General features: G+C 37.5%; 2 protein-coding genes across 2 annotated transcripts in view; one reads left to right on the forward strand and one right to left on the reverse strand.

Moving 5' to 3' along the window:
• LOC121333284 (fructose-1,6-bisphosphatase 1-like) overlaps nt 1–3,365 on the reverse strand; it is a 35,019-nt gene extending 31,654 nt beyond the window's left edge. The window contains exon 1 of the mRNA XM_041399494.1: nt 3,261–3,365. Within this exon, the coding sequence (XP_041255428.1) occupies nt 3,261–3,286 (26 nt within the window). The 5' untranslated portion in view covers nt 3,287–3,365. The remainder of the gene's footprint in view (nt 1–3,260) is intronic.
• A 448-nt stretch (nt 3,366–3,813) lies between these two features.
• The window catches only part of LOC121333283 (aminopeptidase O-like), an 81,947-nt gene continuing 63,356 nt past the window's right edge, over nt 3,814–22,404 (forward strand). The window contains exons 1-3 of the mRNA XM_041399492.1: nt 3,814–3,949; nt 11,965–12,901; nt 20,048–20,214. Of these exons, the coding sequence (XP_041255426.1) occupies nt 12,114–12,901; nt 20,048–20,214 (955 nt within the window). The 5' untranslated portion in view covers nt 3,814–3,949; nt 11,965–12,113. The remainder of the gene's footprint in view (nt 3,950–11,964; nt 12,902–20,047; nt 20,215–22,404) is intronic.

Raw genomic sequence — 22,404 nt, forward strand, 5'->3', positions numbered from 1 at the left:
TGCTTAAGTGGGTTTTAGGCCCTATTATCACAAACAATAATTAACAGTGTAAGGCAAGCCATATGTTCAAAGAAGTTTGAAAGCAGCTAACATCAAGTTTCAAACTATTACCAAAATTTTGCACACTCTTCATCAAATGCATCTTTAATGTCAACTGTCAAATACAGTCTTCAACTGATTTTTAACAGCTCAGTTTGCTATGCCAACAAAGTGCCATACTCACATGTACCATTTCTTTTTGTGGCTCTAAAAAAGAAGTAAATTTTTAACATGGGCTCATGCTATTCCTGAACAGCACAATGGCGTAATGTAATTGAAAAAGAATTTATACACCAGCTCTAATCTGCTTTGACTTCACCGGATGGAGCAAATACTAGCTACAAGATCACAGTAATTACAAGATAATGGGCATAGTAATTAGTATTATCAACTATGCTAGTTAACGGCAATATTAGTCACTCCAGAATTCAATCTTCATGTCTCTTATTTCTTTGTCATTGGCATCTTGTAATCAATTAAAAGGTGGCTTGTAAAAGGAGTTTATTAATTGTGAGCAGTCTAGACACCACTTGTTAGACTGAGTTTTGTTCTCTTCTCAATGTTTCAAGTACTCCTTACATACAGCAACTGCTCCAAATAATTGCCACTGCTGTCAGGTTTGGCACCAAAATACTAGTGATTAATTCTTTTTTAAAGTATTCAGCAATTTCTTTCAGTATTTTTTAGTTTTAGGACTTGTCTGAAGTACGATTTTTAAAGGTGTTAAATATGAATAGTCTTGAAATATTGCCTGAATAAGCTGTTATAACATACCCCTTTATGTAATCTTTAGTTTCACAGTAATATGAGTAATTACAGTAATAATTTTACACTAAGCTGTTCTTTTTAGTAACAAAATTCATTAATGAATCACAAGCAGGTAACTACTTGGCTTATGTTTAATGTCAAATAAAACAAGCCTCCAATATCCATGAATATCAGGCTATCCATTGTTCACTTGACAAGAGCAATCCACAGTGATTTATTGTAAATGGGAAGGATGATGATAATGTGCCATGCTGTATGGATATGGACAGATGGTATTTGTCATAGAACAGCTCTTTCAAGAAATAAGTAGATTTCGGGTAAATATAGAGCAAGAAACAGGTTGGTTTATCCTCATGATGATATTCTGGTTTATTTTCTTTAGGCTATAATGGTGCATTCTCTCAGTCCCTGGAAAAGCTGTCATGTTTGCAAGTAAAAGTGAGAATAGTCAACAATTACGGCAATCCACAGATCTTTAACAAAGTGCAGTTAAATTAAAGAGCTCTGTACATCACTATTACATCAGTAGGAAACTTGAACCATATTGTGCACTGAAAACAACAAAAAAAACCCCTCAAAAGTTGCTGCAGTGCAGCATTTGCTCTAGCCTATGGTTTTCCTGATCAGAAAAAAATTAGATTCCGTTTCTAGTATTTGCAAAGTAATGTGTAGTTTCATTGTTTATATCTACACATCTATATACATGTATCTGCATATCTTCTCAAAATGAACTGTTACAATAGTGGTTTTATCTGGATTCAGAACATACACTGAAACCTAACCAAAGTGGCATATCGATGCTAGACGCGGCCTTCCCTTGGTTACTGCACATAGACCTAGTTAGAAAGTCTTTCTGGAGTACGGGTAGTGCAGATGCAATCCTGAAACAGAAGACCCTCTACTGCACCTGGCTGTGTCACAGATATTTTCTATTATGTTCCTACCAGTGTTAGTATGTTCCAATTACTTTGGAAAGATTGAGATTTCTGGCAGGTTTGGATGCTTTAAAAACCATTTCCATCAGACCTGCTCTAAATAAATTTGCAACTCACAAGGACAAGTAGGCATCCAAATGTCATATAGGCTCCTGAGTCCAGTATTTGTGCCCCTGCATTTTCTGCTAACAGGTATTTGATACCAAAAACCAGGAAAAAGAAAAGAACTCCTTAACACCAGTGTAGCATTAAGAATCAGGCATTCTTTATTCAGCCAGATGCACGAAGGCGTGCATCTCCAGAAATCATGCACGTGGAGTACAGAAAAAGTTCCTGTTTGTATGCTATTCTTTACATACATATTCTTTGGTTTTCTTGGAATAAACATACATTGATAATGATTTCCCTGAAACCACTGACATATGTTCTTTCCCCTCTGTGCATGCATTCTTCTGTCCTGGGGGGTCTCTTCTGGGCTCCCTGGTGGTCAGTGACCCCAAAGTCATACCTGACTACCTGGGGAACTGGTAAAATTTGGCACAGCAGAGCTGGCTGCTTTCCAGCTGTTGTTCCTATAGAATAAGCATTATGTGGTTCCACAGGCCAGTGGTTTTTGAAGAGTAAGCATTGTATTAGCCCACCTGGTGCAAACCATTTTTCATCTAACAACACTTTTACAAAACTATGCCAAATCCTTCTCAGAATCATTTTCAAACTACATTCACAAATTCCCTGCCTAGCATAATTTGTTCAGTGGGGACAGGAAGTCCCTGTAATCCAAGGATAACAGCAATTGCTTGATGGGAGAGAAATTTGTTTGCTATTTCTGCTGGTTAGCAAGGATCTGAATCCAAATTTCCCACCATCCTTGAAAATGCCCTAGAAAATGCAACTGGAAGTTCTGGGAGAGACTCCCAATTTTTGCTGTCAGTGGTTTTTCCATGTTGCATAAGTAATTAAATGTTCATGGGGCTGTTTCAGTTCTCAAAATCACTGGAAATGTTTAACGTGTCTTCATTTTACTAGCAGGAGTAACAGAACAATTTCCCACTGTGGTGCATCCTTGGAACATGCACCCACCCAGCCCTGTCACACGGAGTCAGCTAACCAGTGATTAACTGCTTCAAGAGCTTAATCATTCATTGCCAACCTAAATGACTGAATTAAGTGTCTAATCACACATATGATGTAAAAACAAATGCTTTTATTTATGCTCTAAGCAGAGGCTACTGGGATTTTGGCTGCCTGCAGATCAGTCACATGGCCCCACCTCAGTGTGCAAACAAAAAGTGTGCGTCTCCATGTGGATATTTCAATGCGCCCACCAGGGCTGGTACAAATGGCTGGGCAATCCCGACACTGAACGTCACCACCAGCGGCTGCACCAGTACAATTCCTGCCCTCCCCCTCCCCCCCCACATCCAGGGAGAGGGAAATTCACAGAATCACGAAATAGGGTTGCAAGGGACCTCTGGAAATGATCCAGTCCAACCCCCCCACCCAGGTAGGGTCACTTACAGCAGGTCACATAGGAACACATCCATGTGGGTTTTGAGTATTTCCAGAGAGCGAAACCCTCCATCTCCTGCACAACCTGTTCCAGCGTTCACCTTCAATTTAAAAGCAATTCTTCCTTATGCTGAAGTCAATTTTTTTATGTTTACGGCCACTGTTGCTTATAACCTCTTCCTGTTGCTCCTTGTCTCTTTTACTGCGGAGCCCAGAACTGGACACAGCACTCCAGACGCGGCCTCACGAGGGCCGAGCAGACGGGCAATACCACCTCCCTCAACCTTCTACACTCCTCTCGACGCCCCGCAGGATACCCTCGGCCCTCCCGGCCACACGGGCACTGCCGGCTGATGGGCAACTTGTCATATCCACTAAATCAGCCTCTAGCTGGGGAGGCGAGGCCAGCTCTGCTGACAGCAGACGCGTTACGCTCGGCGGCCCGCACCAGGCGGGCGAAGGGCGCGCTGGCGGGGCGGGCCCGGGCCCGGGCGGATGAGCTCATCCGCGGGCGCCGCGGCCGCGCCGTAGGGGCGGGGAGGTGAAGCCGGCGCGGCGCCGGGCGCGGGTGGGTGGCGGCAACGACGGCAGCAGCAGCAGCTCGGGCGCCTGGCGGTGCCGGGCGGGGGACGCCGTGTCCCTGTGTGTCTCCGCACACGCCCCGGGAGCCGGCGCGCAGGCGGGACAGTGGCGCCGCTGTAAGTGTTCCTTCCTTGTCCGTCGCCCCCCCGGCCCCGTGCTTCCCGCCGGGTCCCGCCGCGCTCGGCAGCCCGGGCCGGCGTCCCTGTCCCGCGGCGCTTCCCGCCGCTCCGCCACGCCTCGTGCGAGGGAGGCGCTGCTGGAAGTGACAAAGTTTACCGTCCCTGCCTTTCCTTACAAACTAAATGGCCGCGCCCAGAGAGCAGTGGAGGGGGCGGAATGCGAAGCAGTAGGGAGTGTGCGGCCGGCCATCGCTGCTGTCCTTTTTCACGCAGCTTGGGTATTCTTGTGGGCTGCTGAAAGAACTTTAAACGTGGATGTGTCCGACCCTCTCAAATCTGTTCCACTTGTTGTCCTCTTTACAGTGGAAACATGTAGGTACCCTGTCTTAATGAGTGGCGGCCTGTAATTCATCTGAGGATCTCAGCTTACTTGTATGCTAGGTCCTTTACTCAGGATAATGGTTAAATTGCAGAGATCTAGTTAAATGGCTGAGATGGCTTGCCAATGTCAACATTGGAAAGACTTTTTCTGATTCCAGCCTTAAAGATTTAGTTCTTTGACTTTGTAGGTATTATTCATTAACTGCAGCTGCATTAATTTGAAAACAGTCATTCTGTTTCAGCACAGATTTTATTTGGGTGATTCCTGTGTATGTATGAATATCGTCAGACATGCATGCCCCATGTCCTGAATGTCAGTCACACACAACCTTTCCTATTGTATTTTGAGTGGAAATGAAATCCAAGGTAGTTCCTCTTTAATGCTGTTCTGCATCTCTATAGAATCACTCGCTTTGGAGGGACCACTGAAGATTATCTCGTCCCTGCTCAAGCAGGGTTATGTATAGCAAATTACCCAGGTCCATGTCCACCTTGAAATAATTCTGTAAAATAAAAATGGAAAATTCTGTCCTTACACAAGTGTTGGTCATGGGGTTTGTTTTGTTTTTGTGGGGTTGTTGTTATTTTGTTATTCAATTTTGGTCGGGGTTTTTTTTGTTTTGTTTTTGGTTTTCTGGGTTGTTTTTTTTTTTGGGGGGGGGTTTGGGGTTTTTTTGCTTGTTTGTTTTTTTGTTTTGGTTTTTATTGTTGTTGTTTGGTTGGTTTTTTTGGGTTTTTTTGGGGGTGGGTTTTCTTAATAAAGTAATGGTAAATTTGGAGGCTGAAAATTGTAAAACACATACTTGGTCTCTCTTTAAATATTTGGTCATTACTGTAATATAAATAATTGTCAATGAAGTAAAGATGGGTTAAGGGTAATATCAGGATACTCTTCCTATCTCCTTTACAGTTGTAAGTTATGCTTCTTTTTCAGTCTTGCATGTTTTTCTTTGGAAATTAGTGTTTTGGGAGCAGAAGAAGACTTCTTTTTTTTTTTTTTTATTTAATTTCTCTTCTTATTTAAGCTGGAAGATGGAGTTTTCTTTCTTGGTTTGTCATTTCAGCTCATAGAAATAAATTTCCCTTGTTGCTAACTTGCTGTTGTAGCTGGTAAAGAAGGTCTTCCATTATACTCATTATTCCTATAGTTTTCAGGCTTAAAAGGAGATTTTTGGAATGGTACCAATTGTTTTATCAAGGGATATCAGTGATTTAATTAATTTTCACATCAAAGCCTCATTACAAAATGTTTTTCTTGTGACGCAGAGTGAGGTCTGTAAGCTCTCTTCTATGGATTGTTTTATAATAGTTTAACATGAGTAAATGTTTCTGTTAGTTTGTTTAAGCCTTACTTTCATCTATAGAACCCATTCTTGCCTCTAAAAAGGCTTAAGATCTCTTAGGTATTTGTCTTACGTGTTTGTGGGGAAAAAGAGTTTGTAATTACCAAAAATAATGTATACATATTCCTTTGTATTTAAAGAGTAAAATTATTGTTGATGCTAGTGGTCAAAACTGAGTTCTTAGTAAGATCTTAGTGTTTTATATTGTGTGGAAAATGTATAAACCTGGATTTGGAAGAAGCTGCCTTGAAAGCAGTTTAAAGGGCATTAGTTATAAACCTCTTCTGGTTATTTAAGAGAATGTTTATCCAAAAGGCACTTCTTTCTGATTTTTAAGTTTCTTTAAGTGGAGAGCATTATAGCCTTAATTGTAGCACCTGTTTGTTGAAAGCAATTGAATTAGCTTTTTTGTACAGATGAAGAAAATCATGCTTGGCTGAAGGTAAAGAGAGTCCAAACATGGCTTTATTTTCCTTGTATAAAAAGGTGGTGTTTAAATGTGTCTGAATATTGGCCAGCGCCATGTAAGGAAAGTCTGTGTCACTGAAATTCTTCTATACCTTTTGAAGAATACTGTGAGTGCATGACACAATCAAGTTCTCTGTGCTTCAGAGATCCTTGTTTGTGGATCAGGATATTAGCTTACATTACCAGCTCAGGTGCATGTGCCAGGCTATGTGCTCGAGTGGCTGTACATGGAAATAGCTATCTCTGCTGTCTGTTGATCAAAGCAGATGATTCCGGCAGGATCTTCAAACAGGCTTAGCATAAATTGGTAGCGTTCTTCTGACCATCCTTAATTTGCTAGAAAATTGCATTTGCCTAAATTTCTATGGAGTTACTTAAATGGACTTGTATTTCGGGGAATGAGTTTGTGTGAGGTGTGAAAAACAGAAAAGCTGAGATAGAAATAGGCACCATCTTAGAGATTGATGCCTGTTACTTGTGTCAGCATTTGTGTGTTACCCTGTGTGACTCTGATTTTGCACAATAAATAGTAGTGGTGTGGTTTGTAAGGCATTAACCGGTTTATGTGTTCAAATATTTGCAACAGCTCCATACTGGGAGTTTTCCAGGGCTTGATAGATACCAGCTACAGAGATGTAACTGCTTGGATTCATTGGAGACTTGATCTTCTACTGTACGGCCCTCTTTTAATTCATTTTTGCTTTCTCAGATTTTGGAAATGCATGAAAAATGACAGCTGCAGATGTGCTCTGAAACAAGACGTATTTTGTGTATGCTTCATGTTTGACATATGCCGTGATGACAAGATGCAGGACTATCTTAGGCAGCTGTCTTTGTGCTTGCCTTTCACAGTTGTGTAAGCCATGACAGTGTCACATGTAAGACAGTCCCTCGCTGGCTGGTGTAGCAGGAGTGCAGTGAAATTAGTCGTGTGCTTAGAAAGGGAGTAGATAATTCAGTACATTCTTGACAGTGTGTTTCTAGCTCCTGACACTATATTATTAAGTCATCTCTAATGACCATGCATCTTCTGCTTTTCAGGGTGGGTTTGTTTGGGTTTTTTTTTTTTAGGTTTGTAAGCCTTTCACTTGCTTCCACCTAGTAGTGCCTCTGATGGACATTTCAGCAAGTTCAGAGGCTTTTGTAATTTTCTTATCTGGATTATTACTGTTAGAGTGGAGTTAGACTGGAGTAGTTAGCTATTAGCATTTAAAATAAGAGCTTCTTGGATTAATGAAATACAAATATCAGATATCACAATTGATCACTTTTTTTTTTTAATGTGCTGTTTACAAGTTTAACTAGACTCCTTTGTGTAATAGTTCTCCTCCTCCCCTTCCCTTTCAATTGGTACACCAATTGAAATGTGTATTCAGCTGTCCCTGGGTTGATTTTTTTTCCTCAGCTTTCACTGAACAGAATTATATTTTGAAGTTCTTCCCTATCTCTTTATTTCGTTTTTGCTTTTAACTTTAAAACCTGAGACTAGGTGTTAGAGTGTATTGCCTATCAAAAATAAACTTCTCCCCCACCCCTAGACATTTTAGGAAGCTTAATCTTGTCTACTTTGCAACTGTGTTTTATGTTGCCTGGAAACTTTTTTCCTCATGTTTGCTTTCAGAGACCTGTGTTTCTAATTCAGGCTGATGCTTTTTATATTGAGTGGAAAACAATGTTATACAAATATAATTCCCCAAAGGATTATATCTCTTGTGTTGCCCATTCTTCGTGTCTTTTATGCAATTCTATTATTGTCCTGCTGATCAAGTTTGACTCTACTAATGTTGGCCATCATCTGCTGTTATTGTTTATCCTTTTGGGAGCATCTGTCTTCTAAAATATTAAAACATCAAACGAAATAATCAGCTTTCCCTGTAATTTTATTACTTTTGTTACTTACAAAATGTATTTACAAACTACATTTAATAGGAAAGATCCATTGAATTTAAGGTCTATCTTTAAAATATACTAGTAATTTTTTTACATCTCTTTGTGTGAAAGAAATATGACATGAAACACTGTTTATGACATGATCACCAGGACTTTGTAGCAGCATTACAATTTCTAATTTGCTTTTTTCCATGCTTAGAGTTCAGCTAGTGAACCTCCTTTTCTAATGTTGAAATGCATTAATTGCATAGAAATGAAAACCAGATACTCATATTATGGGCATAATATAGCAAAAAATATTACAGAAGACAATGTCGAATAAGAGATGAATTTTAAAAAAAAGTCAAAAAATGTCTCTTTGATGCCAGTACCTTGATATATGTGTAAGATAGTGAACAGCTTATTGTACCAAATTCAAAGAATATTTCTCAGAACAGCATATTTATGAAGCAGTAGTGAAAGATGTACTGTTTGCATACACAAAGCTCAAATATGTACAGAGAGCTTTCAAGGTGTACAGCAAGGTTTTTGCTTCAGAAGGTGAGGTAACATGTTTCCTGTAATGTACCAACACCATTATTAGAATTTGTTCTCTTAACCTATGAAGGAAAAATGAAAAGAAATACAGAATGAATGACAAATGCTAGACTGAATTATTTATACTATTGTACACAGTTTGGGAGTTAAGTTTTTTACACTCCATCTCAGTCTATTTAATTTGTCACAAAAAATGTAGGAAATAATTCTTCCTTTGTAGGAAAGAATCCTTCATTTGTTTACCTAGGCTTGACTTGCAGATTTGTATTGCATTGCAGCTCCTGTTGATTTTGCCTAGGATTTTGATAGGCTGTATTTTAGTACCAGTAGTACTACCAGTATTTTACTACCAGCAGTAGTAATCATGTTGGAGGGATAATAATACTATGATTTATTGACAATTTTTGGGAAGACTTGTTTGAAGAAAAGACACCATGAAGTTGTATTTATTCAAATGCAGTTGGAATCAAATGGTAAATAAAATCATTATTTACAGCCTGTTCAGTTAAACCCCCCAAATTATCATGTATTTATGAAAAGACATCACAGTCTATACAAAGAAGAGAAGGGGGTTTACATATTTGATGAGGTTGCACAGCTACCTTTTTCCCTCTCACCAGTCCCTAGTACCTGTCATTACAACTTTTGTCTTTTATGAGTGCACACACACTTTCTCTGTGTATTATCTCAGTGGTTTAGTCATGTTAGACCAATGAGGGACAGTTTATGTGTAGATGCTAAATTTCAAACAAAGGATCAGTATGTTGTTTTACAACATCATTGAACTAGCATTACTGATTGAAAGCAAATGTACAGATACCTAGACTTCAAACAAATGTAACAAAATATGTACATGTAAATGATTATGTCCTGTTCAGTTACGTGTTCTGAGAACGGTCGTTCTAAAAAATTTGTGAAAAAGTTCATTACCTTTTAACTCTGATATTGCATTTTGTTGTAATTTTTGTCCTCTTTTGCTGAAGTGCATCCTTCCTTTACCTTTTTTTTTTTTTTTTGCTTGCATTTTTTTTCACTTGGCTTTATTTCAGGTTTGCTTTAATGCGATTCCTGTGTTGTTTCATTGCTACAAAGGTTGTGTGCGTGGTCGTTCAGTATCCTTATCTTTTACTTTTTCCTTGGTAATAAAAGGCTGTCTATTTTAGTGTCCACTGTCTATTTCAGCATTCAAATAAACAGTTAATTCCTGTATTTTCTTCTTGAATAAAATTGGTAATTTTCCAAGGTGGTTGAGGTCAATATTTGATAAGCCAACTAGAGATTGAAGGAGAAGTAGATACCCATTTTGTCTGGGACACAAACGTTTGTCCATGTCATAAATGAAATAATAAATGAATAAATGAATGTCATAAAATTAGCAGTGGTGTTCATGACAATGACAGAGAACGCTGTTTCCTGGGAGTATATTTTGGTATTCTTGTACTTAACATTGTATATTTCTGTTCTTGTTCTTTGTTTTCTCATTCCCTTTTCATTTAGTGTTTCTGTTCAGTAACACAACAAAGCATCTCTACAGAATACAAAAACCAATCTATTTTTTAGAAAATTAGCTCGGTGTAATGCCTTGGAATGCATGGAGGATAGTTGTATTTACAAGACAGCATAGATTTTTTTGCTTGTCTTTTCTTCATGCCCCTCTAGGGAGAGACTGCCTACATTTGCTGTACACACCCAGTCAGGACCTGGAATATAGCAGGTGATCTTCCCTAATTGCCTTATCCCAAGGCTGGCCTCTCCTCCCTACAATTGTGTGCATAGGATAGTACTCACGTTTTATAAAATTTGTCAGTATTATATTATAAATATTTGCAAATTAAAAATGTGTTTGTGCAAAACAGAGTTTGAGTATTAGTTAAGTGTTGGGTTTTTCCCTACCAAGTCACTCTATTTCTTTGATCTATCACCAACAATTACTTGACCTGCTAGCAGTCAAGAGGTTTTGGTAGTCAGAAAAAAATGCAGGTAATGTCAGGTTCAGTCCACAGCATTACACACAGACATCATAGATGCATTGCTTATGTTGCCTGAATTTACTGAGCTATTTCAGTGAAAGAACCTTCTGATGTGAGCTTGTTGCCTCGGTATGCTTGCAGAAGTACTGAAAGATTGTTAAAAATTCAAAGTAAAGTTTTTCTGAGCTTGCCATCAAAGACAGCCCTGAAAGAGCTGTGTCTGACAGCTAGAAAGCCACTGAGGTAGGGAGATAGGTGCTATGTTTTTGTGCTTTGTGTGAAACTAGTTGAGGGAGCTATATGGACAGTTTCTTGCCCTGAGCCTTTCATGTAATGGTAGTAGCTTGATAGCGTGCCCTGGATTCCTGCAAAAAAAGATATAGCAAGTGTTTGGGGAGTCTGAGTTCTCCTCTGTGATGACTTTGAGAACTATATTAAAATTGGCTTTGGATAGTGAAGTCTATGATGAAGTGTAGAACAGTGAAATGGATTGTGCATGTCACAATGGAATATCTGTTCTCTTAAGGCAGTTAGAAACAGGCCTGGCTGCCTATCATAGTGAATGTCACTGAAATGCTAGGGAGAGAACTGTCTGTATTTCATCCTCTGATATATATTCCTCATCTAGAAAGCTAATAGAAACAACTTAAGTGGGCTAAAACTGCATGACTTTGGCTCAATGGTCATAGCAAAACAGAGAATCCATGTCTGTTCAACTTTGTTACGAATTTCTGCCTATTGCTGCAGCAAATGTTGGTGCATTTTAGTATTTTTTTGCCTTTATAGGGATTTACATATTTTCCAGTGAAAAGACTTTGTTTTCTGTAAGGCACTATTCTGAGTGGTATGAGTTTCCAGCTACAAAAATGTAATTATGTACCTCAGGTATTTAAGATTTTAAAACACTTCATGAGCAATCTCAAAGGAATACTTGGAATGCAGTCCTTGTAAATTGGCTCATTTTCTTGTAAGTGCTGATATGAGAGTGGTTGTAATATGGAAAGTATATTAAACTGTGGACAAGCATTGTATATAGGAATTTATTACTCTAAACATTTAAGACCTATGAGGTGATTTAGACTTGTTATTTAAAATCACAGCAGAAATATATCACTATCTTTTTGATACTTTTGGTTGTTTCTATTGATTTACAGAAGCTGTCTAGAAATACTTTCAGTTGAGTTTTTCTCTGAAAGAACAATTCAAATGAAAGTATTTGAGTTTTTATGTGAAAAATACAGCCACTGGTCCTTGACAGAAAATCCTGAAGCAAGCAGATGCCATTCTAGCCTGATGCCATTGTGTGGAGATACAATCACCCTTTAGCAGTACTACTGTAATAAAGGAGGCTGGACTTTAAATAGATTTAGAATCGGTGCATTTCAGAAATGGTTGTGAGATGATTTTTTTTTTTTCTTTTTAGAGTTCAAGAAGTGGATAAACTACAATTTCAATATTTTAATCTTACTCAAAATTATTTTTTAGCACTTGGAGACTAAATATTCTCCTTCTGGAGTCATCATATGTCAGAACTGTCCAAGGCTTTGTAAAACTGTTGCCCAATAGGTGAACATGGAGACACAGCTAGAACCCATGAAGGATGATTTGCCTTTAATGGCAAACACTAGCTACATGCTTGTAAAGCACTATGTATTGGACTTGGATGTGGATTTTAAAAGTAAAGTTATTGAAGGCAGCATTGTTTTGTTCTTTGAGTCTGGGAGCCAGTACAGGAAAACCAGCAGTGCTGGCAAAGAATGCTGCCCGTCACAGTTTGATGAAACCTGTAAAATCGGGGCATCTGAGCCCTGCCACGTTCCTATGATAAATGTTGAAACGGAATGTAATGATTTTGCTGACAGTGGTAAAGAGGAAGCTACTTCTGATGAAAATAGTAACCATAGCAACAATGAACAGGCTTCTGGGATTTCTAGTTCAAAGGACTGCTGTGACATAGAGGATCATGAAAACAAGGATTTTCTGCTGGTATTGGATTGCTGTGATTTATCTGTGCTAAAGGTTGAAGAGGTAGATGTTGCTGTTGTGTCAGGCATTGAAAAATTTACAAGGTCTGCCAAGCCAACTGGTGTTTCAAAGGAGCTGGAAAATCTCAGGAATCGGATTGTACATGAACTTGTGACTTTACCTGCAGATCGCTGGAAGGAACAGCTATACTATTTTACTCACTGTAGCCAGGCACCTGGCTGTGGGGAGCTTCTGTTTAGTACTGGCACCTGGAGCTTGGAGATAAGGAAATCAGGAATTCAGACTCCAGCGGACTTTCCTCATGCAATAAGAATATGGTACAAAACCAAGCCAGAGGGAAGATCTGTTACATGGACTACAGACCAGAGTGGCAGGTATGTAACTGTTTGCTGAAAGCTTTGTATGCAATAAATTTAAATAGGTGCAAAAATGGAGAATCATAAAATTGCTGAGCAGCTGTGAAGATGATGACTACACTGTTCCACAGTTTTAATTTCATCCTTGGTTTGACTCCTTTTGTTGTCCTGTAGAAGAATAGACAATCTCTCTGCTTGTGAAACCCTAATGGGCTTGAAGATCACAGGCCTGTCTTAGTGATTGTGTTTGCTCTTTTTGAGTGGGAGTAAATAACTTGTGTGCATTTCAAAAAGTGTGTGCAGGGAATGGGGAATTGTCATTTAGGGAAAGAAAAGGTATGAATGACAGGTTACTTTGCGCTCTTTTTGCTTCCTGGCTTACGCAGCATAAAGTTCAATATACATAACATTTAATAGAATTACCTCACAATTAGTCCTTTATCAATATTATAATCGGCTTAGAAATACAGTCTTTTCCTGTTTAGTCCCTCATAATCAGCTTTCAAAGTCTTCTTCATCTATAATGTTAAGAACATTGATGATAGCAAATGAACTGCAAACTGAAAGAAGAACTGGCATTATATTTAGTGTTAGTGAAAAGGACATGGTATTGTACTGGAATCTTCAATATAAGTCTTTTATAGAAGGGAAACTACAATATACTCTTGACTTTTACAACGGTAATTGTTTTATTGGAATGTTGAAAGGTGGATTTTAATGGCTATTATTTCTTTCTGATGTCTAAAAAGCAGGAACAAAGTTGGAAGATAAGGAACAAATGTGACCTGATTAAATACTTGCTTTTCTTTCCTAGTCAAGAGATAAAATGGTTGCCTTTTATTTCAGTTATATTCGTATAAATTAAGTATTTTCACTAGCATCTCTGTTGGTGAGGAAAATGAGGCCTTTTGATTGTATTTGTGGTGCTTAGGGAATTCTGCTACTAATCTGTAAGCACCATCAAGTCAGCGAAATGTCTCAGTCGTGTTCATTATTTCTTTCCCTTTCCTCACTCCTTGAGGAGTTATTTTTGGTATGAGTTTAGGAAATTTAACTTGATATAGTACCCTTATATCTGAAAATTCTGAATTTTGACTGCATAAGAAGGTAGAGCATTTGCCCATGATCACATGTCTATGTCCACCTGCTTGAATAACTAGTGTTAGGCTGGTATAGGATTCCTCTCTGTGGTTTGAACATTTGAATGTTTCTTTTAAGCATCTAAATCATATACAGTTTTGACTCTTTATAAGCCTTTCACTGCAAAACATTGTTTTTACTTTAGTGACATTTCATGGCAGCTGTACACTAATGGATGGAATTTTATGGATCAGTAATGGAGCAGAAAAAGCAGGCTTGACATGGATCCAGCAGTTTGATGGTATAAAATAGTACAAACTGATTTATTATCAGGCCTGTGTAGGCTATTCCAAAACCTAATGCCTGTCAGAAAATAAGTTTTCATAGTATAATCATTAGAATCTTTCTTGGTATCTTTTTAAAATCAAATTCTATATGTGATGAGCTCATAAACATAGTGGTAAATCTCATATTGCCATAGGAGGATTCTTCAGATTGTTCCAAATTATGTATCCAGTGGGTTTTTTTTTTTTTCAGATGTCAAATTGTTTGCCAAAGGAGTCTATACTGTGGTTCCAACTCTGAGAAAAGTAAAGAACAAAGTACACACATTGTGTAACCACTTCCAATGTTTCCTGTAATTTAACACTAGTACAATGTTTTGAAATTTAGCCTATGCACAATTTTATCAAGAGCTCCATTTTATTTGTTTTAAAGAATGATGTATTATAATACACAAAAAGACCCAACTGAAACAAAGCTTTGTGAGATGAGTTTAGGCAAGATCAGATATGTAACTACAAACATGTTATCACAGCAGGACACACTTCTGTTTTTAGTAGAGGAACTGAACACATGGAATTTCAGCATTTCCCTGTCCAAGTTTTTTAGGCCAAACAAAAAAGGCAGTGACAGAGCTGACTTGTGCTAATGGAAAGAGGGAAGGAGGGAAAGTATAAAGGTATGACCAGGACACCTACCAAAATACTCTTGATGAAAGGGACACTTTTGACCTCTCTAAACTGGTTCCTTCCATCACTGGTGTGATGGCACAGGTGTATGTACAGCTGGGTCATAAGGCATATTAGGGAAGTAATCTAATTGAAAGTAAGTAGAGGGGGGAAGAGAATAGAAGGGAATAAGATGTGTTTGGAAAATACTGATGAGGTTGGTTTGGAAGGTGGAGTTATTTACTACAAATTATAAAATGTGTCATGAAAATAGATGCTTGGTTTTTCAGTGGTATGAGTTAGCATTGTTCTGTGCTCTTGGGAACTGGAAATGCAGGAAGGGAATAAAGAATTTGGTTTTCTTCATAGGCAAGGTTTGGTAGAGTAAGATAGTCCAGAACTATCGTAGGTCACGGACCAAATCCTAAGAGGATCTCCTCAGCTGTGGGGAATCTCTACTGTTATTTTGTTTATTTTGTTCCCAGTAATGGGAACATGGGAATATAAATATTTGACAAATTAATGAAGTATTTTGAAGTTTGTTGGATTATTCATGTGATATGCAATGACTTCTAAAGACTGACAAATTATATTAATAAAATGGAAAAGTAAAACAAAGAAAAATAAATCACAAAAAAAAACCCAAAAAGCACAAACAAAAACCCCCATGCAAACAAACAAACAACAAAACAAAAACAAAAAAAACCCAAACCAAAACAAAACAAACAAACAAAAAAAAAAAAAAAAAAACCCCAACAAAAAAAAAAAAAAAAAAACCCCAACAAAAAAAAAAAAAAAAAAACCCCAACAAAAAAAAAAAAAAAAAAACCCAAACCAAATAAAAAAAGTAGGCAAACCCTGAGTACAAAGTAAATGGATTTGATATACCTGGAATGTGGAAGGCAGCAAGCCAATATTTGTATAAAATACAAATTCTATCCTCTAAATTAGTTGTCATAACTTAAAGGAAGGTGGTGAGAAACATGGGTATTACTGACTGGTGTCTTTTTCAACAGTAGAATGTAAACAAGAATACCTGGTCTAGTGGAATCTGATGACAGTCACTGGAAACTTGCAGATATGTAAATTGATAGGGCAGAGTAAAAAGTTCTTGTGATTTACATGCCAGAAAGTCCTGCTGCTTCAACAATGTAATCTAGAGAAAGGAACAGAATTTCCTTTTGCAGGAATAGGGAATGTAGTTTTTCAAATACCAGAAAGGGATAGAGTTTCTGAGCTGGGCATTTTCCTTGGCAAAGCCTCAGACATTAGGCAAAGCAGGTTGACATGGGTGAGCCTTAGAATATGTTTCAGGTGTTTTATGGCAGGCATCTCAAGACCTGCAGATTCCTGTTTAGAGAACAGATTATCAAGTGAACATTTATTATTAGCTTGAAGATCGTGTTAATTCATTATTGTAGTAGATAGGCTTACATGGGAGAGGGAGCTGGTTTGAACTGATTTTGCTGAGTTGTAAAGATATGTGGACTACTGATGAGTTACAATTGCATTAATCAAATCTTCATCAGAGAGATTACTGAACAACAGACAGTCTCTGGTCTCTTCTTGGGGCAAAACCAGACATTACCACAACTAGTACTTGATTTTTCCAGTAGTCTGGATGGCTGTTTGCTTGGGAATATTTATCCATTTTACTCATGGTCTTCTTTTTAGTTAGGACAACTGATTCAGAGGACATAATTTAAATTTTTTACAAATATTTGTTTCTTGCCTTCTATGTTTCCAGGAATATGAAATCCATTCATTTTGTACTCAGGGTTTGCCTACTTTTTTTGTTTATTTTTATTTTTTGTTTACTTGTCATAAAGTTGTCCAGAGGAGTGACCAGAAATGTCACTCCTGTGTTTTGTGATTGTTTTATGAATGCATGTTCTTCCAGTGTTACAAATAACTCAATAAATATTCTGAGTTCTCTGCTTACCTTTTGCTGCATGAAATTTCCTTAATTCTTGAAAACTATCATGGCAAAGGTTATGGTTAGCAAAAATATTACATAAGTAGATTATTTGAGTATTACAAGATCATGAAAAGTTAACTGGGGTGGAAGGGATAGAAAGAGGAAATGTAGTAGAAAGAGGAAAGGAACTGTGAAGTTTCTTGCTAGGAGAGGTAGAGATAAATTATTAAAAAAGGGCAAATATGTGTATCAATTGACAAACAGAGACTAAACCGAATTATTTTTCTTTGCTGCTCTGTCATGTGCTTAGATTGGCTGGTTTTTTTCCCCATGGTCAAATGAAGAAACTGATTGATACCAGAATAAGAATTATATTTCTGGTCCTCTTGTGTGCTGAAATTGTGCTGCCTGACCCCAAACAAAGACAGTTGTCAGCTGCAGTGGATATCCTAAAGTAACACTGCACAATTACCAATGCATTAAGAAGAAATTACCACTGTAAAAGAAGTACAACAAATATCTAATTAAAGGCTTACATAATTGTTCTTCTGATAGTTTCCTTAAAAAATTTAGAACATGTCTATTTCATTACTATTTTTTTTAGCAGACTGACATAATTTGGTATGTTTAGGAAAATAATGAAGTTAATAAATATCCCTGGTAAAAATTGTATTAAAATGGGTGAGGAGTGGAAAGAAGAACACTTCTACTTCTGAAGAACAGATTATGTACGTGACCAGTCTTTCTCCACTTATCTAACTCACTTCTACTTGGGCTTTTATGGTAGAGACTTGTGACCTTCCTCTGTGTGTATATTTTGGCAATAAAATGTCTTAGGGAAAAAAAAAAAGCTACTGGACTAGGAGGCTTAGAACTGGAGCTACTGGACTAGGAGGCCTGTAGGAGCAGCTTGAGTGCTAGCGCTTAGCATATCTGTTCACTGAGTTTCATTTTCCCCATCTGCAAAATGGTGTTGACATTATCTGTAAAATCCCTTATGGTCTGTAGACAAAGGCACTCTCTGAGAGCAGGGGACATAAATGTTCTTGGTAGCATCTATTCTTTGTAATGTTTATATTGTATTTGAGACAGCATTATAACATTTAGTTTAGCACTGTTCTGCCAGCCAGTTTTCTCTGTCATTGTGTCATTTCCCTGTACAGAATATGAAGATCACCTATACTGCTTGTAAGAGTGGATTGCACCAATGGCACCTGGCAAAACAGCCTTTACAGTCCATGGCAAATCATTAGGAAAATGTGTGTAGCAGCAGTCATTAATCCCACCTTTCCTTTTTCCTTTCCATGCCTTCCCAGCACTTACATGTTTTAGGGTAAATAATGATCCCAGTAGCTCTTGACTAGCATTACTAGGGGGAAGCAGGTCTTACTGGAAGGTGAAAAAACAGGTTCTTCTTTTTTCCTGTGAACTCACTGCCATGCACTCTGTTTTCACAGGAGAAAAGCCAATTATTCTATGTATATTAGATAGATTACAGATTCAGTTTTAGAAGTTTAATTCTAACTAAGTAAATTAAAAGTCCATGCATATTAATGGTCTGTTACATTTAGCTGTACATTATATTTTACTATTTAAGAAATAAGCACTTGGCATTCTCTCCACTGCAGTTACCTGGACTTTACTCAATGTCTAGGTCCTATGCTATTTACTCTGGTACATGATGGGGGAAGTTAGACTGTTTACTTTTCCTGCCTGTGTGCATTAACAGTAAGACCTACTTAAACTGCAGCTTTCGTCTCTGTTTTGCTGGAAGATCAACTGGCCTGCAGTAGTTAAGCCACCATGATTTAAAAGTGCCAAGACAGCTCTGGATGTGCCAATAACACAGATAGCAATGACAAGAGGGCAAAAATATCTTCAGAATAGATTTAATCTGTGACTTTCAGTATTTCCAAGTTCTTTCTCTCTGTATAGTTTGAAGTTGGCTTTAGACAAGGAATAATTTGAAAGGAAAAGCAGTTTGGAGGGGAGTAAATAAAATGCTAAGATCTTAGCCATTGCAAAATTGTTTTGCCCTAACAATTTGTCTCCTACTTTCTGAAGTGTTTTGATAATTTTTCAATTCAAGTGATGAAAGATACTGATCACAATATTTTTAGCCTCAAGCGTTCACAAAATAGTGTATTTTGCTCCCATAATGTTTAGCTTTAAATATTGTAGGTTTTAAAAGTTCAGTGTAATGAAGTGATAATTTCAGGACTTTCTTTACGTTACTGGAGAAACCTATTGATTGTCATTTTTAATATAATTTATAATTGAAAAATTAGCTCTTTTTTTTCCTTAAGATAAGTGGTGGTGTTATGCACATAATAGGAATTTAGATAATACTGCAAAATGGAACAAAATAAGTAAAGCAAGAATCATTAAGTTCATCCACCAGCAATAGCAAGTTAGAAGGAGCTAATGAAAGGCCTTGTTACCTTCCCAGCTATAGCTAAATGGTTAATAAGAAATTTACTGTCATGAAATATTGCAGCTGAAGTTGGAAATGGGTAGTAGACTGAGAGATTTGGCTGGGGAGAGGTTTAGAGTAACTGCAAAAAGAGCAGTGCTACAAGGAAGATTGCTATGTAGGAAGAAAGAAGGAGGCTGAAGCTAACAGGATAGAAATTAATTATTATATGCCCTGTGGCTGCAATTCCCAAAGACACGTGAGCTAGGGTGCACTACCTTTAAGACTAAATGTAAAAATGCCAGGATTTATTGAGGCTTGGTCTAAGGAAGACTCAAAACTAGATCTACTTCTGATTTTGCATGAGCCTCCAGGCTGCTAATCCAGGAGACTGGATTCATGATAGTGAAAACACTACTGGAATGATAGCAGGGAGGTGTCACAGATGTTGGTGAAGCCCTGCAATGGCATCATCAGAAGATACTCAGAAGCCTTCTTTGACCTTATGGGTACAACTGGAAGCTATTTTATGGGGCTGGAAGACTCATGCAAAAACAGGAGAGGGAAATGACTGGAGTTAGTCTTTTCCAGTTTGAAGGTATTGTAGTAATCTTGCTTTTCTTACCTTAAATGACTTAGATTGTACTTTCATTAGTTCATGTCATACAGGTTTGGAGCTTGCAGAGCTGAAGTTAAAGAAAGAAACCACCTCAGTACAACAGCATCTTTGAATTTTTTATGTAGAACTTAATTCAATCTTCCTTATTGTAATTCCAACATCAATCTCTTTTCCTTCCATCTAGGCCATGTGTTTACACAATGGGATCACCAATAAACAACAGAGCCCTCTTTCCATGCCAAGAACCACCAATTGCCTTGTCAACATGGCAAGCCTCAGTTCGAACAGCTGCAGGATTTGTTGTGTTAATGAGTGGTGAAAACTCAGCAGAACCAGTCCAGCTTCAAGCAGGTGAAATACGTTTTTCAAGGCAAATTATTTTCCATACTTTTATAATTAGAAATCGAGCTTGGTAAATAAGTGATCTGTGAAAGAATGAAGTTCCTAACTTTAATAACAATTCCATGTCTGTCTCTAATCTCCATGTCAATCTCTATGGAAAAGTTACTTGCTCAAGGCCTCAGGATACTTCATAAGTATTTGAAGTATCTACATTTCTGCATTTCACAGTGTTGCTTTTTTTCTCCCTGTGTATATCCAAACCTAGATTTAATTTTTCATAAATTTGCTTTATTTTGATCATAGTGTACACAAGTTTTGTAGATTCAAACCTTATCAGGCTCTCAACAACTGCAGGCCTTGGTAGGTAACTGTCTTTCAGTTTTAGTTCTCCAGTCTGAGTGTAGTTCAGCATGTGATTTGAAGCAGCCATAGTGCCATATGTGTTGCCTAGAATACATGGAATATCAGGTCAGTGCCCCGATAATCTGATCTCCATGGTGGTTTTTTGCATCTTTTTCAACAATAAGCAAACAAGGATTTCTTCTGTGTTGGTTATACTTGATTGTCTAAACTTCTTTCTGCACAGAGAAGGAAGTTTTTAAGGCTTGTGTAAGTTCTACATATAATGAAGTGAATCTTATTCTCATGAGTTTTGATATAATCTGTCAAACTGGGCCAGTATTTTCTAGTGTGAGTAGTTCTGATGAGACATAGCATGTAAGATCAAGTTAGAATTAAGCTTTTCTGGGGAAAAATATCTTCCATTCCCCTTTAAATAGGCAGGTTTATTCTTGAGTGGAAAAAAAGAAGAGAAAGTCTCTTGATTTGAGAATCATCAGTTAATCCATTTTCATGGAATTGTCTGGTTATATTTGGCCATATATGGGGCCTCTTTCAAGGCTTGTCTCTGCTCTGAAATATGGAAAACTGCCATGATGAGCTGCTCAGTTCCCTTGGAGAATAATATTTTCCTGTCTCAGCATCAAGAAAGCAAAGGTACTGACTTCAGACTAGGATAACAGCTTTTCCCTCAGTGTTTATCTAGTTTAATGAGAGACCCTCATTTTCTTGCTTACATACAGCTGGAAATGAAAAACCAGGAAGCTGTTTGGAATTGTAAAAATTTACAAAACCAATACAGATGCAAAAAGGTAAAGGAGTAATATTCTGAGGAATGTTTTAAAATCCAAGTAAACCCAAGATTTAAGTGCTAATCAGAAGCCTTGGATAAATTCTCAATGAATTTAGGAATACAAATTCATGAGTTTAATTAATAGAACCCCTAAGAGTTAAAAAGCTTGAAATGTTCTGTTGTATTAAATAACTTGTCCACAGATCCTGTTGTTTGGCAGTTCTGGAAGGTATATGAAATGTATCCAGTTTAAAATTTGGTCTTTAAACAACAGAAAGCCTTCCAGGGTAGTTTCAATTTAAATAAGTTTGCCATGTTGTTTACATACAGTATGTATACTATTGCTGTGCCGAATATTTATACTATCAAACATAACTGGCAGAATAATAAAATCTATTTTTAAAAAATGCAATTTGTTGGAAAGAATTAGTATTTTGGTAAGCAGTTGTGAATAAATTTATTTTGAATAGAATTACAAGTTAGCTGAATTTTTTTTTCCTTTAAGAGTCATATTTAAATCCAGTGTACAGGCAGACAGTAAGAGAACATCAAGCAAAGCTGATTCCTTCAAGCTTTTAGAGATCTGCATTCTGCTTCACAGACATACATCTCTACATGTACAGATGCAGTAATCCAGTGCATAGGTGGGCTAGGTGTACTCTTATATGCAGATTCCTCATTTACCACTTGTATTTGCAGGTTTTGGCAAGAGTCTGTTTCCTCCCAATGTGCCATTTTTGCATTATGCCTCCTACAAAACTGTGGTTGATCGTCATTTGAAATAGAGGGAGCCCACATTTATTTAAAAATAGTGCTAGAATACTTACACAAATAGAAACGGTAACTATTTGAGTATGACCAAAAGTGCTTCAAATACCTTGCATTCTTTGTGGACTACTTAGAGAAGTTGATCAGAAAATGCAATTAATAATGCCCTTTGGGAGAAAGCTTGATGGGGAGGGAGCATTACATGTGTGTGTAATGTGAGCCATTTAAACATTAGATTTTTTTCTCTACATTTGTCAGTTTTACTTTCCTTCAGCATGTTACTATAACACATATAAGCT

This window comes from Onychostruthus taczanowskii, unplaced genomic scaffold (assembly GCF_017590055.1).
Source record: "Onychostruthus taczanowskii isolate IOZ18803 unplaced genomic scaffold, ASM1759005v1 scaffold161, whole genome shotgun sequence".
In the NCBI taxonomy this organism is placed as follows: domain Eukaryota; kingdom Metazoa; phylum Chordata; class Aves; order Passeriformes; family Passeridae; genus Onychostruthus; species Onychostruthus taczanowskii.